Source organism: Dipodomys spectabilis, unplaced genomic scaffold, assembly GCF_019054845.1.
Source record: "Dipodomys spectabilis isolate Male_0828 unplaced genomic scaffold, ASM1905484v1 ptg000002l, whole genome shotgun sequence".
In the NCBI taxonomy this organism is placed as follows: Eukaryota; Metazoa; Chordata; class Mammalia; order Rodentia; family Heteromyidae; genus Dipodomys; species Dipodomys spectabilis.
Genome location: NW_024870679.1, coordinates 2,138,884 through 2,155,610, shown reverse-complemented (window position 1 = coordinate 2,155,610; position 16,727 = coordinate 2,138,884). Strand labels below are relative to the sequence as shown.

Genomic DNA, 16,727 nt, shown 5'->3' with positions numbered 1-16,727 from the left:
TATAGTAGTTTGTCATTGTTTAACCCAGAATTTCCCACATGAAGTTAGCATGGAATTTTTCTTTTATGTGATATACCTGTAAAAAGATACAATTTGGGGGGAAACTAATGTATTATCACTTGACTCTTAGAGTCTGTTAGAAGAACTAGCCAATAAGTGTCCAGAGATGTCTGTAAAGTACAGTTACAAGCAGTTGGTCCTAGTACCTTGTCACAGATGCCTGTGCCCCTTATGTAAAGTTGTATGTGGTATTTGCATATAAATTACATGTGTCCTTCATATACTTGACACACTATAAATGCTATGTGAATAATAGCTGTTACATTGTCATACTTAAGGAAATGACAAGAAATCAAGTCTGTACATATTCAGACTGATAGTTTTTTTATGCCCAGTAGTTTAAAGCTTGATTAATTGGATCCATACATCTGCACCCAAATATAATGTATGACACACTGTAGTTAACCAGTATCAACTTGACCCCTAAAGGTGGGAAATTTAATTCCCCTAACAATCCTAATTAAGTCATTAAGTTCATCCTTACGCAACACTTTGATCTATTTCATAGTTTCCAACCAATACTTCTCTAGAAAGTGAAGATAAACTTATCTGTGAGTAAAAAATGTTCTCCAAACATAGTGACAGATGTGTCTGAACAACACTGTTGCCTTTCTTACTTTATTTACAGGCACCTCTGTGGGCATATGTTGCTTGTGCATGTGGCCTTTTCATTTACCAATCTTTGGATGCTATAGACGGGAAACAGGCAAGAAGAACCAATAGTAGTTCTCCCTTGGGAGAACTTTTTGATCATGGTTGTGATTCACTATCAACAGGTATTGTTACATTTTTAATACTAATGATTATTAACTGATAAGAAAAATATGATAGTATTAGGATAAATAAGAGATTTGGTTATTAGCACAGGGGTTTTATATTTAATTTTAGTTTTGCAGGACCATGAATCTGGTTAATATTATTGTCAGTATTATCAAATTTAATAACTAATTCTTTTCTTTTTTTTTTTTTTGATCTGTCATAGGGCTTGAACTCGGCCTGGGCACTGTTCTTGAGCTCTTCAGCTCAAGGCCAGCGCTCTACCACTTCAGCCACAGCGCCACTTCCAGCTTTTTCTGTTTATGTGGTGCTGAGGAATTGAACTCAGGGCCTCATGCATACAAGGCAAGCACTTTATCACTGAGCCACCTTCCCAGCCCTCATTTATTTTTAATGTTAAATATTGTTTTCAGCATCTTCTTTTTAAATTCTTATGGCATATTTGTCAGTATCAAAAGTCTCAGCCAGGATGTGGTGGCTTACACTTATAATCCTAACAGTTTAAGAAGCAGATCTGAGAATCTCAATTCAAAGCCAGCCCAGGCAGCCAGATCTGTGAGATTCCTTTCTCCAATTAACAGCAAGAAGCCAGAACTGGAGGTGTGACTCAAGTTGTAGAACACTAGCTTTTCATCTTAAAAGGCCAAGCAAGATTGTGAGGCCCTGAGTTTAGGCTGTAGAACTAACACCAGAAGAAGAAAAAAAATCCTCATAAATTACAGATGGTAATACAAACATAGTAGTAGGAGACTAGTTTGGTAATTCTTAGTCTTTATATTTATTTATTTTTCCTTCATTATCTTCTTAAGTAATGGTTTATTATTCTATAGAAACAAGCCTGGAGAGAAGCATTGAGTGAATTCTGTGGCTTTGGTCTTTATATTTAAATCAATCCTATGTAACCCTTAAAATTATAAAGTTGGGTTAAAAATATGTGATGGTGACTTGGATTTTTTAAAAGAACTAAGATGAATAAGAACTGCAGTTAATAATATTGTTTTATATATTGAAAATTCGCAGAGTATATTTTAGGTCTTACTGCCCTAAGGGAATAAAGTAAATGGAAGACAATTAACAGGCTAGTATGCTTAATTGTAGTAATCATTTCACTGTGCACATGTATATCAAAACAGCATGTTGGATTCCTGAAATATATATAATTTAAGGAAACAGTTTTAAAAGTACTAGCAATAGGTGTGTTTGTTCCTGTGGTTAGATTGTAGGTGATAATGTCCTTATTTGCACTACGTTGAAAACTTTTCAAGTAATTTTAGTATTTTATTTTTTTGTCAGTCGTAGGACTTGAACCCTGGGCCTGGGCGCTGTCCCTCAGCTCTTCAGCTCAAGGCTAGTGCTCTACTACTTGAGTTACAGCACCACTTCCAGCTTTTTCTGTTTACGTGGTGCTGAGGAATCGAAACCAGGGCCACATGCATGCAAGGCAAGCACTCTACCACTGAGCCACCTTCCCAGCCCCCATTTTAGTACATTTTTAAAGGATTTAGAGGTTGGGTAAACTGGCTCATGACTATAAACCTGGATTCTCAGGAGATTAAGATCTGAGGATTGTGGTTCAATGCCAGCGTGGACAGGAAAGTATGTGAGATCTCCAATTAAGCACCAAAAAAGCCAGAAGTAGAGCTTTGGTTCAAGTGGTAAGAGTGCTAGCCATAAGCCCAAAATGCTCAGGGACAGTGCCATGGTCCTGAGTTCAAGATCTAGGACACACACACACACACACACACACTGAGATTTAGAACTTACATGAATTTCTCACTAGGGTTCCTGACAAGTATGCTGCTTCTCTAATTTTAATTTTGACACACACTCTCTCTCTCTCTCTCTCTCTCTCTCTCTCTCTCTCTCTCTCTCTCTCTCTCTCTCTCTCAGATTTAGAACTTACATGAATTTCTCACTAGGGTTCCTGACAGGTATGCTGCTTCTCTAATTTTAATTTTGTCCCACCATTGTTTTATCGTTTGAGATGGCATTTTAAATATTTTCTTCAAAAAGGAATAAAACATTCCTTTATAGAGTTTAGATTTATATATGTAAGTTAAGTGCATTCCTGAGTTTAGATTTTCATATGTAAGTTAAGTGCATTTTGTAATCATTGAACTAGTACAGTTATGACACGAAAGGCTAACAGCAGCTTGCTTATTAGAGAAGAGCAGCTAAGCTTTTATAATTTCTAAAAGCCTGGAAAAATTGAAAACTTCCACTGAACAAAAGCTGGTCAGGTAACTTGAAAGGCTATCATAATTTAAGCAGGTGACTGAAGAATATTAGATATCTTGGTTTTTTTATTTGACATAAATCATTTTGCATTATAATCTGAGTTTTAAACTTTCATAGGAAGTCCTATTCTACATTTGAGATAGAGTCTTCCTGGGTAACCCAGTCTAGCACGGAATTACCTATGTAGTTCACACTGGCCTCAAACTCATAGTTTTCCTACTTCAGCTTCTGGAATAATGGGATTACAAACCTGCACAGCACACTCGGCTGACCTATAACTTTTTACAGTTCATTAAGTTTGAAGACTATTGCAAAAATAAAAATGTGAGTTTTAGTTGCTTTCAAAAACTTTGGTTCTACTAAATTTTAGTGTAAAAGGGGTTGACATTATATTAAAAGATAATATGAGCCAGCCGCAGGTGGCTCATGCATATACTCCCTAGCTGCATAGGATGCTGAAATCTGAGGATCACAGTTCAATGCCAGCCAGGGCAGAAAAAGCCATGCATCTCTCATCTCTGGTTAACCACCAAAAAACAGGAAGTGGTGCTATGCCTCAAAGTGGTAGAGCACTAGGTTTGAGTAGAAAAAGCTCAGGGATAGCACCCAGGCCCTAAGTTTAAGCCCTATGACAGACAAAAAGAAAAAAAGATGTAAAAGTTTCTATAGTAGATAATGAAGTAGATGGTACATTCACAGCATATAATCTTTTTATCTCATCCAAAATCATATTATGCTCAGTTAATATGTATTTGTTAATATGTGTATTATTTGTGCTGTTCAGTTTTTCATTGTGATTTTTTTTTCTGCAGTTTTTGTGGTTCTTGGAACTTGTATTGCAGTGCAACTTGGGACAAATCCTGACTGGATGTTTTTTTGTTGTTTTGCTGGTACATTCATGTTCTACTGTGCACACTGGCAGACATACGTGTCAGGAACATTGCGATTTGGAATGTAAGTAACACTTCATGGGGATTTTGTTTTTGCTTTCAACTATAAACAGTGTTGCTTACAGGTACTTATTATCAAGAATTGATCAAATCATTGAGTTGGTTTAATAAAAGTTTTTTTCAAAAAATTTAAAATATTTTATTAAAACTGTTGTCATACAGACTGTTAAATATCTATTATTCTTTTGAAAGGAAATACCAGAACCTCCCAACCAATATTTTAATAGCAATATGAAAAGTGGTAGCTCTTTTCATTCATCTCCATTTATCTTTCCAGATGCATTCACTTTTTTCTCCACATCATTATTCACCTTCCCTCTATGCTTTATTATGATAGATAAAAATATTAGGAAGTAAAAGGTAGTTTCTGAGAGGAAAAAAAATATGAAACTTGAATCTCTTAAATATCCTAGCTTCTTTAGTTTCTTTTTTCCTCATTGTTTTTTGTTTTTTTTTTTTTTTTTTGCGTCCGGTCGTGGGGCCTGAACTCTGGGCCTGGGCACTGTCCCTCAGCTCTTCAGCTCAAGGCTAGCGTTCTACCACTTGAGCCACAGCACCACTTCCGGCTTTTTTCTTTTTGCTTATGTGGTGCTGAGGAATTGAACCCAGGGCCTTAGGCATGCAAGGCAAGCGCTCTACCACTGAGCCAACTTCCCAGCCCCCTTCCTCATTATTTTATTAATTTATTTTTGAAGAATCTAAGCTCTCAGTAATCCAATTGACATGAGCACACCATGTAGTTTATTGTTGCCAGCAAAATGCCTGAGAATTTAAAATAAAATAAAAATAGATCTCTTTTTTCTCTCTCTCTCTCTCTCTCTTTATGTGTCAATCCTAAGGCTTTGATTCAGGGCTTAGGTGCTTTCTCTGAGTTCTTTTGCTCAAGCCCAGCACTCTTAACACTTGAGCCACTGCTCCACTTCTGGCTTTTTGTTGCTTAATTAAAAATTAAAAGTATCATGGATTTTCCTGCCCAGGCTGGCTTTGAATCACCATCCTCAGATTAGCCTCCTGGTAGCTAGGATTATAGATGTGAGCCACCAGTACCAGCTCACACAGATCTTTTGGAAATATCTTATTAGCATATATCATTTGTACAAAAACATTTCACTGTGGTATTTTTCTGTATGCATATTATGTGCTTCAATCAAATTCAACCATTCCTTTACTCTCCTTATCCTTAGTTCTCCCTTGTTTAAGTATTTTTTAACAGTTTTCATTATTCTATTCCATACATACATGTAAAGTACTTTGATCATATTTTCCTCCCTCCTTTACCCTATCCTTTCTCCCACTTACCCTCCTACTGACTCCCATCACCAACAGTCTCCACAAATGTTATTTAAACTCCCCAGTGAAGGCTTTCCTATCTGTTAATAAGTACTTTTCTATAAGGATTAATGAGTAAACTAGTCCTGGAATGTCTTTAAGCATGGCATTTACTAATTTTTAATCAAATATCACATCCAATTTACAATATTTGAGTTATTCTTTTTTCATAGCATAGGATTCACAGAGGAAAAAAAAACTTGTACCTCCTGAAATGCCAAAATAAAAATGTCTGATGGCAAATGGCAAGAGACCATCTGAACCTAGTATATAAAGTGAACCTAGTATATAATTAATTGATGAGCTTTTTTTTAAGTTTTAGATCACTGGTAAGTTTTCTAGGCCTTTTGCAAAATGTATAGATACAAAGAAATTCAGTTCAGGTAATCTTTGCTAAATTAAATAGAAAATTAAAGAAATCCTTATGGCAGTATTTGAGTAATTATTAATAATTTACATGTTAACTTTTTTTAAGAAACAACTTTTTTTTTTAATAAAAGGATATAGAGACTGTGTTCAAGGGCCATTTTAAAGTGACACCTTTATTATCAGAGCCCATTGCAGACACAAATAACCATGTGAAATTAATGTGAATATGTATTCAGCATTTTTTTTTTTTTTTTTGGGTCCAGTCGTGGGGCCTGAACTTTGGGCCTGGGTGCTGTCCCTCAGCTCTTCAGCTCAAGGCTAGCGCTCTACCACTTGAGCCACAGCGCCACTTCTGGCTTTTTTCTTTTTGCTTATGTGGTGCTGAGGAATCGAACCCAGGGCCTCAGACATGCAAGGCAAGCGCTCTACCACTGAGCCAACTTCCCAGCCCTGTATTCAGCAATTTTTAAATAGACAAATGCTCTCAGAAAATGGTAAAGAGTTCTAATATAATTGAATATATGTAAAAGTTAGCCAGGTGCTGGTGGCTCATGCTTGTAATCCTAGCTATCCAGAAGGCTGAGATCCTAGGATCATGGTTCAAAGCCAGCCCAGGCAGGAAAGTCCATGAGACTTTTATCTCCAATTAACCACCAGAAAACCAGAAGTGGCCCTGTGGCTCAAGTACAGTGCCCAGGCCAAGTTCAAACCCCATGACCAACAAAAATAAATTAATTAATTAAATAAATTTGAAAAGTTAATTTTCAAATAATCTTGAGAACTTATCAACAGTCTTAATGTATTCTCTTTCCCTTTTAAATAATGAAGCAACCATGTGGTTGATATGTTATGGGAACTAAAGGACAGAGAATTAACCTTGGAAGTAAGAAAAAAATCAAAATAGACATTATCTTTAGGAGGGATTTGATATCACAACTTTCTATCTTCCAGTCTTAGAATATCCTAGTGAGGAAGTATGTCTGCAAGGGACCCATATGGTTGAATCATACGATGCCTTTAGGGTAATAGCAAGAGATAAGACTGGTGAAGATCCAGAAAAATCAAAGGCCTTCTGCCAAGAAATGTGGGCTTACATCTTAAATCTTCAGAGAACTTTTACCGGACCCAAAGCTGGGAAATGACAGAAAGAACTTTTAGGAAAATTAATCTGGCAATGTTAGAAAGGCTTAGTTTGTGGCCCAAACTAACATGATGACGGTACTCTTGTAGAAAAGGGGATAGGTGAGAGAGATAAAATGAACGAGAGGACAGAGGCTAGAATGACTTCTATAGTTCCCTCCCTTGGGAGGTTGAATGGAAAAAGGAACCTACCCAGAAAATGTATGCAGGGATATTAGGTATCCAAATAGAATAAGGATGGTAGAAAACTTAGAAGGGCAGCTTAGAAAGGAACTTGTGAAAATTATTGTACAGCGAAACAGGAACCATACTAGAAAGAAAAACCAGGAGAATGATAAAATTCAAAGAGAACTGCTAAATGCTGCCAAGACTCAAAATGAGAACAAAGAACTTTACATTGAACTTGGCAATATGAGCTATCTAGAGTAGTTTCTGTGTAATAGTGGGTCAGAAGCCAGATTGTAGTAAGTGCAGTAGGTGCTTTTTTTTTTTTTCTTTTTGAGACCCGGTCTTGCTATGTAGTTCAGGCTGATCTAGAACTCACTATATAGCTCAGGCTGGCCTAGAACTTAAAATCCTCTTGTCTCAGTCTCCTGAATGCTAGAATTACAAGTGTACACCATCACATCTTTAAAAACTGTGTGGCTTGCCAGGCACCTGTGGCTGACACCTGTAATCCTAACTACTCAGGAGGCTGAGATCTGAGGATCACAATTCAAAGCCAGCCTGGCAGGAATGTCTATGAGATATTTATCTCTAATTAACCACCAGAAAACCAGAAATGGTGCTGTGTCTCAAGTGGTAGAGTGCTTGCCTTGAGCTGAAGAGCTGAGGGACAGCCCATAGTTAAAGACCCACAACGGACCAAAAAAAAAAAGTGTGGCTATGATAGGAAGGAGAGAATCATTGTTAAAAGAGAGGACACGGGCTAAAAGGGAATAGTGTTTTGTATTTTCATGAACTTTTCTGTTGTAACACTAGAGTTTGAACTTAGGACTTCTCACTTACTGGGCTGGGATGATAATGCTGAGCCAGGCTTCTAACCCTGGGGTTTTGTGTTTTTAATGAAAAAAATAATAGAGCATATAGAAGAAAGCCGCTAGGACAGAGATTGAAGATGCTAAGAGAAAAAGGGACTGAGAGACTGGCTTATGAAGCAAGACACCTGAAGATGACACAAACCCGAGGGGTTTTAGAGTAGCAAGTAGAGAATAAGGGAAGAGGAAACTACCACTGAGAATAGCATGCTTTCTATATACCTCTGTTGAAAAATTTAAAAATTGCACCAAGCACCAGTGGCTCATTCCTGTAATCCTAGCTACTTGGGAGACTGAGATCTGAGATCATGGCTCAAAGCTGGCCTAAGCAGAAAAGTCTGTTGAGTCTTATCTCTAAAAGTCACCCAACAGCCAGAAGTGATGTGGGGCTTTAATGGTAGAGTGCTAGTCCAGAGTAAAAAAGCTCAGGGGCCAGGTGCCAGTGGCTCACACCTGTTATCCTAGCTACTCAGGAGGCTGAGATCTGAGGATCTGGTTCAATGCCCCCTGATCAGGAAAAAAAAAAACAACTTAGGGATAGCTCCAGACCATGAGTTCAAGCCCCAGGATCACCCCTTTCCTCCCCAAAATAAAACTATAATAATATTGTGGCTAGTTTAACATCCAAAGGATTAGTTTTGATTTGAGAAATTATACCCAATATTTAGGAATTTGGCATTCAGTTTAAAGCAACTTTGAATTCCTTTTTGAAATTAAAATCAGGCTATAACATTCATAGGAAATACTATGAATATAAATAGGATTAGAGCCTGGCACCAATGGATTATCCTTGTAATCCTGGCTAATCAGAAGACAGATCCAGATGATCTGATTTGAAGCCACTCCAGAAAAGTCCATGAAATTCCATTTCCACAATAACCAGCAAAAAACAATGCTGCAGGTGAACTTGGTTGTAATTTGAGTCAAAATTTTTAAATATTTATCATAGAGGAAAGTGAAAGTAATGTTAAGAACAGTAGGAATCTTTAAAACATTTTTATGAAGCGGAATATATAATCCCAGTACATACTATATGAATGTAGGGACTGTCACAATGAAAACTCCACATACAATTAATATGCTAATAAAACATGCAAGAAAAATATTCTAGTATGAATTGTTTCATATTTTCTATATAATAAATTCAGGTTTTATACTTTTACGAACAAATTCCAGGCCTACCTAGGCTACAAAGTGAGGCATTGTTTCAAAACCTTTTTTTTATTTAATAAGAAAAAAAATTGTTCTCTTGTTCTTTAAAAAGTATTTTGAATTCCTATTTTAAGTTAGCTTTAAGGTAAGTAGAAGATTTTAATTCATCTAACTATAAATAATTTACCTTCAAAGTCTTATACTATAAGAATCCATATATGCTTTGGACAAATCTTCACTGCATCTATGAGCTGTATCTTCAAGTGCTTTATACTGGGTATAGAGAATTTTAATACAAAACCCTGTCCTCACAGTACTGCTTGGCTAAGTAGGTAAAAAACTAACAGATAAGTACTGTTCATAGGACTTTCCATAACCCAGCTTAGGCCTTTGGGATTTTCACTAGCCTGCACAGGAAAGACTGGGGAGGGAAAGAGATTAGAGAACTCACAGAAAACTTGAGTTGCCAGGAGAAGAAAAGTATTAAGAGACAAAGCTCACTTGTAAATAGTTATGAATTTTTATTTGATTATGAAACATATTGAATGGAAGAGTTCATATTTCCACACTTAAATTATAACTTTAAATTCTTAAATTCATAACTTTGTATAATCATTTTTATAAAATAAGTGCTTAAATCCTAAGGAATCTTTAAGATATACTTATGGAAATGAAAGTATATCATCTTTAAAGTATATCCTTACGATATACTTTAGGTCTTTAAAAATCTTCCACACTATAATGGCAGAAATCATGTTTAAATTATTATTTAAGGCTAGATGTGGGGGTTATGACATGCCTATAATTCTATCACTTAGGAAGCTGAGGCCAGCCTCATCTACATAGCAAACCCAAGCTTCAAAAATCCATACCCTCAGCCTCAGAAAAGGAATTATGTCAGAAGAGGGGGAAATTCCCTTTGTCTTTTCCTGTAGAAAAAGAAAACAATGAAATTTTGATAAATTGAACTTAGACCAGTATATCTTGACTCAAGTGTTACCACCAAATTATCTTATCAGCTTGAGCTAGCCTCATACCTTTCATGAGCCTTATCTCCTAATTTGTTCATTGTTCTGGATTATCTTTAAGCTCCTTCTTACTTATAAAGTCTGCTGATTTTACAGATATTATCTCTAGTCTTATTTATAGTTTGATCTTCACCGTGTTTTTTACTCTTCTTAGTTCAGACATCTGAAGTTTTATATTTACGTTAACTAAAAACCAAGACTCAACATTTCTGTTTAAGCAAATTTCCAGTTTTTCAGGCTGGAGATGTTACTTAGCAGTAGAGCTTCTGCCTAGAATGAGGCTCTGAATTCAAATCCCCAAAACTGTCCCCAGCCCGCCCCCCCAAAAAAAATTCACTTCTTCACCGTCATTCTGAAGACTATTTTTTGAAGGCTTTTTTTACTAAAAGATTGCTTGTTAATGTGTAATTCACTTACTGTTTAAAAATTAGGGAATTTTTTGTCAAATACCTATGTAAAATTGTACATTTCTTCAAGATAGCACATGAATATTAAATACTAGAGATCTTCATTTTTGTTTCTACCTTTTCTGTGTAGTTTCTTTTCCTCCCTTAGCAGTGATGAATTCTTTTGGACTCTAATTTTGTCCACTTTACCTTAAAAATTGTTACAGATAATATTCTGAAACCATTTTTATTCATAGAAGACCTAGTGTAGTTTTGAGTTCTAGGATCATTAGGTAAAATTATAAACATCTATTTCATTGCCATTCTTCAGTTCTTAATTGTGATTGATTTAGAATATTTTGTTTTTGTTTTCAGTTGGTACCAGAGTTTGAATACATTGTCTCAAACTTGCTTGGCTGGCACTCTCTCACTTGAGCCATGCCTCCAGCACACCCTTTGGTTAAAGTCTCTGAGATGTTTCTACCCAGGCTGACTTCTATCTGAAATTCTCTGAACCTCAGCCTCTTGAGTAGCTAGAATTACAGGCATGAACCACTGATATGTTTTTACTTGAAGCTTTTTCTGTACTACGACTTTTTTCTGTTATTAGCTGTGTTCTGAAACTTCTTCAGTGATTGAACTAGATTGTTTTTAATCACTAATAAACTAATTTATATATAATTGTAGTGCTGGTGTGAAATTAGGGAGGAAGTGGAAAAAGGAAGATTCTGAAATAGACATCAGATAATAGGATAAGGAGAGGGCCAATCTGATTTTTTGCTCCATCCATACACAGAGAAAAGACTAGATTTTTTTTCCCCGTTACCCTTTCCATATGCCTCTCCTAGTTTCTTGGAAGTAGAAATGTGATAAGGTCTGGAGTAGTGAAGGATAAGAAGATTACTGATTTTTGAAATATGTATATAGGGCTTTGGCAAATAAAAATAGACTTTACTTTTCAATTTAGAGGGGAAAGATGTTTAAAAGCCTGGAAAAGGGGGCTGAGGATATAGCTCCATGATAGCATGGTTGTTTAGCTTCTACAAGTCCCTGGGTTCAAACCACTGCTATCAGTTCTCACAGAATGTCATTTAAATACCTTTATATTCCTCGCTAATTTTTGAATTACAATTCAGTATTTAGTGAGATTCCTCACTGAGAAATAGAAATGAAGTTCATAAACTAGTCAGGACTGGAAGTGCAGCTCCTGTCTACAAGGATAGCTTCTGTCTAGTTTCCTACACCCAGGTCCTATGTAGTTGTTTAGCAAGTAGTGTTCACTGCTCCTAGGAAATTTCAAGTTGACTCAGTTTTTAATTCTACTGTTCCCAGCTGCCTACTTACAGATCATTTTTTTCAGTGTGCTAGTTGTGGTTTTTTAAAGGTTTCTATTAATTTGATTTAAATAAAAAATACTTGCATATGCAATAAGGATAGGATAATAGTACACAAATTGTATTTTTTAATCTAGGTGTCTATAAGGAGAATGCTGCCTTGTAAATCTGTTTTTGCTACTTGTTTTAGGGCTGTATTAGCAAAAGCTCTGAGTAAAGTTATTTTGAAATGTTTGTTTCCTTATGCATAGATTCGATGTTACAGAGTCCCAGATCATAATTATAATATGCCAGCTTCTCACAGGAACCCTGGGGCCTTGGTTCTGGAACTTCACGGTAACTGCTAGAATATTCATGCTGTCTAATGAACAATGGTGTGAACTCAATGAAGACAGCACCTTTGTCATGCACAGAGTTAATTTCAGAAATCAAAAATCTTTCTGGTGGTGTTTTACTGATCAGGTTACTAGAAAATAAATGATTGCAATTCATTATAGGGCAATAAAAATCCACCCTGTTAACACATTTTTTTAAAGCATTATTTCTGATGATTTCATCTAATACCAATTCCCTCCTACATTTACATATTATGCCTATTATTTTCACTCCATATAGTATTTTTTACATGAATACCTTTCCACCATTAGTTTTTTATGGCTTTTTTTTACTGTCTTTATTTTAAAATCAGTAAACAGTTTTTACTTAGCAAGTTGAGAAACGTTTACTATTTTCCTAACATTATTAGTATACCTTCTAAGCATCAGAGTTCTGCTTAAATTAATATGATGCTGATGCCAGAAAACATTTATGCAGAAGCTGTTCTCATTTCTACTCATTCTCCTCAATATTTCTATACTGTAGTTGTGTTTTTAAATTGAATGTCCTTAGTTTTCCAAGTCACACTCCTCATCCTTTGAGTATCTTCCTTTTTTCTTTCTTTGATAAATGCATATTTTACTAAAGTATTACATGTTGTATATCATTTTCTTTTCCTGTTAGAATTGTAAATTTGACTTTATTTCTTAGAAGTTCAAACATTTGTTAGAAAATATTTTCCAGTGAAATTATTCTCAGTCCTTCAACTATAACATGAAAGTTTATTAGAGAAAAATAGGATTTAAATTCACTGTTATTTTACAGTTCAAGGAATGTTAGGAAAAATTAACAGATCAGTCTAACATTACAAGGCTTCCTTAGGTTTCCAACATTAAGTCCTTTGGCCTCCCTCAAAAGAATTATAAACATTTTAGTATTGTTTCAATAGAAATAGCATGTCTTTTGTTAGTGTTCTTTCTGAAAGGTATATTGCAGTATTATAAATTCAAGTTGTTCAGTCTTGGTATTGATGACTTTGAAGACATTTTTATATCTCCTTTTGAAATAACCTTGACATATGGAGAAGACTTAAGAAATACTGTAGGTATATAGAAATACATATTCGAGGAGTAGAAGAAAAGCAAAAACCCTTTTTAGTTGAATCCACATTGTATATGGGATTTACTCTTTTTCTGTTTACCCTTCTCTTTCTGGTACTTTCTCCAAAGTCCTGAAGCTTTAAGCTCATTGTCATAGGTTTACATTTTTTGGAAGCTTGTTTATCATTGTTGTTTATATTGTCCACATAACTCCTCCATTGTTATTAATGAAAGCTATAGGATATTTATTTTCTCCTTATTTGTTTTGTAGCTCAGTGGAAGAACATTTGTTTTCTCCAGATGCTAACTGGGAGAGATTTTCTCTTATTCTTCATATTTTTCCTTTAACATATTTGATTATTGCATCAGTGATCAGTGATGTTGGTTGATTAAATCTTCAGATGTATTCCCCTTTAAAAAAAAAGAAATAAAAAGCTTTTAAAAAGTTTTAAAAAAAAGCTTTTAAAAAGTGCTGTTACCGAGCACTGAAGGCTCATGCCTGAAATCTGAGGAAGCTGAGATCTGAGGATTGCAATTCAAAGCCAGCCCATTAAGAAAGTCTATGAGACTCTTACCTCCAAGTCATCACCAAAGAGCCAGAAGTGAAGCTTAGTGGTAGAGCACTAGTCTTGAGCATAAAAGCTCAAGGACAGTTCCCCAACCCTAAGTTCAAGCCCCAGTACTGGCACCAAAAAAAAAAAGTTATTCTGTTTTTAAAATTAAATTTATAACATTGAAATTTTTTTGTTACCATGTATTACCTGTTATACTCTAACATTTTTTGTAAAATTGTATTGAAGCATGATCCTGAAAATGTATAGGTATTGTAGCAATAGAAAGTAAAAATGGAGGGCAAATGTTTGCCTCAAGTGATTAGTAGACTAAAAATTGAGAGTTGTAGTCCTGCATTGGGACAGAACTCCCAATGTCAGTCAAGATTCTAGCTCTCATTTTCTCTGTAACTTTGGAGAAGTCATTTAACCTTTTTAAGTTCCTTCATGTATAAAATGTTAGTTGTATTTCCTCCCTTGTAGAGCAGTTATGAAGAAGATGAAGGGTTTTTTTAAAGGAATGGAATGAGTCCTCCTTAACATTATTAGCATATTAATTTTAAGATTTGCATTAGTAAAGTCTAATAGTTCTCAGGTTTTTTTCTAGAATTTATTGATAGAAAGAATAAGTCATTGTTGATTCCTTAACTTCAAGATTACTACTAAGTGAGATGAGATGGTTCTCATTTCTTCCCTTTCCCAAGGTGATACAGACAGGCTGTCCAATAGAATTGAGACATGAACTATATTTTTCTTACATTAGAGGACTTTTTAGCTGTCCTAACTTTTGGCTGTATTTTCTCTATTTGACTATATTTTCTCCAATATTCAGTGGGCTTTCTCTTTCTAGAAAACCTAAGGATCTATACAAGCATCCATGTAGTATAATAGAAGATAATACTGTTTTGAGTAAGTCATCTATTTTAGTTACATTTGGCTCTTTATACATCTACATTAAAAGTTATTATTTAACCTTATGGTTAAACCCATTTAACATTAATCAAAATTTGTCATTCCCAGTTTGCCCTTACCAAGGGTAGAATAAAATATTAGAATATAGTACATTGAATTTCTAGGCTAATCTTTATTTCTGTCCACTAATACTTCACCCCACCTATAGCAGTTCTGTTAAAGTGCATAATGAATGTCTTAAAAGTGCCCTAGAAACTTAGAGCCTTTTAGAGGTAAATCTATAGCTAATATCAGTCCTTGAATGTTATTCCTGGTGCCTTCAAACTGATAGCTTTAAAACTGTTTCTTTTTAATATAAATTCTCAAATCAGATTATTCCAACCAGGGTTCCTTAGACTTTGTGAATTTTTGCATACTATGTATTTGTATCTATTATATGTTAACTAAATTAGTAGCCAACTCTTAATTACAGCCCACTTATACTTAATATTTGTGATTTAATACAAATATGAATTACTGCAAGTTCTTTAAAATGCTTATGTCACATTTAGAAGAAAAATTATCTTCTCATTTAGAGAGGAAAGGCATTAAAATTCCTAGAAAAGATGATTATCATGCTTATCAACTCTTACAGAGTATCATTTAAATCCCTCCAAGAGCCTCACTGAATATTGAATTAGAACTCAAACATGCATTTATTAGATATTTCTGAACACTACAATAAAACAAACTTGCAAACTAATCAGGGCTGATGATGTTGCTTAGTGGTAGAGTGCTTATCTTCCATGTATAGGACCCTACGTTCATGCCCAGCTCTGTGGGGTGGGGGAGGCAGATCAAAATATTACCTTAAGAGAACTTAGATAGTTGGAACTTATTATACCCCTTTATCAGTTTTAAAAGCTATTTTGTACTAAAACTGCCCTGATCAGTTTTCTAAACTGCCTATCTGTGGTGACCAAGGCCTCTGAGATCCTCTCTGACTATTCCCTTGTTTAAAAGTTAAAATTACTCATATTCATTTATATTCATCAAAGGGCTTTTTGTTTATTCTCTCTACATTTTTTTCCTTTGAGGTGAGGTCTTGCGATGTAGATCAGGCTGATCTTGAACTGTGATTCTATTAACTTTGCCTACCTCTGCCTTCCTTGTTCTTTTTGCAACATAATCAGCAGACCATCTATTACAGTGGTGCTTTGGGCTTTAGTATAGTTATCAAAGGTCATTTTGACCTTGGCCTGCCACAGAGCTTAAGCTCCACATTGGTTTGCTTTTTTTGCCCATCTTGCTAGTGTGACAGTGATCCAAACAGTATTTGTTTCTGGCTTGAAGTAATTTAAATGTGTTGACCAGTTTTCATAATAAGTTATCCATAGCAATTGAAGAAATACTATTTTTGTCCTTTGACAACTTACATTAAAGTAGAAACCGGAAGTTGTTATTTTAAAACAATACCAGTCAAGATGTTCAAATACCTTCATGGACACTACAATTTTGTTTTCTCCCTCTGAAACTTCAGGAGATAGAAATCTAAGGCTGCATATAAAAATTATTTTTCCATATTTTTAACCATTCTAGTGTTTTGGTGTTTTATACCATTTATCCCTTATATCTTGAAGGGCTTGCTCTCTTTCTCTTTGTGTCTCGTGTCAGTCTGAAGGGGTTCTCTGTGTGTGTATGTATCTGTCTATCTGTCTTGTCTGTCTGTCTGTCTGTCTGTTTCTCTCTCTGGTTCTCTGTCTTTGTGTCATTTCTCTCTTCTCCCTACCTCTTTCCCCCCAGTCTTCTTCCTTCTTTTCCTGCTGTCCTGCCTCTCTGTCTCCCTTCATCCATCCTTCCATTCCTCCCTTCTTCCTTTTGTTGTTTTGTTTTTGGTTTTTGTATTAGTGGTGGTTCGTTGCTTTCTGTTTTTGAAGACTATTCCCAACACTTGGGAATATTATCACTTATTTTTTAAATAATTATTTAAAAAGTAGTTATAGACATGCCAACTTTCTGCTATAAGTAATACTCTACCTGCGAGGCAACTATATCCTTCTTTCATGGCCA

General features: G+C 35.2%; 1 protein-coding gene across 3 annotated transcripts in view; it reads left to right on the top strand.

The window, feature by feature from the left end:
• Positions 1 to 16,727, top strand: part of Cept1 (choline/ethanolamine phosphotransferase 1) — a 47,338-nt gene that overhangs the window by 16,316 nt on the left and 14,295 nt on the right. For 2 of the 3 annotated variants that reach the window (XM_042674217.1, XM_042674219.1), the window contains 2 exons: positions 689 to 836; positions 3,888 to 4,029. In XM_042674217.1, coding sequence (XP_042530151.1) covers positions 689 to 836; positions 3,888 to 4,029 — 290 coding nt within the window. Of the gene's footprint in view, positions 1 to 688; positions 837 to 3,887; positions 4,030 to 12,051; positions 12,137 to 16,727 lie in introns of all 3 variants that reach the window. The other variant, XM_042674218.1, reaches the window with a different exon arrangement.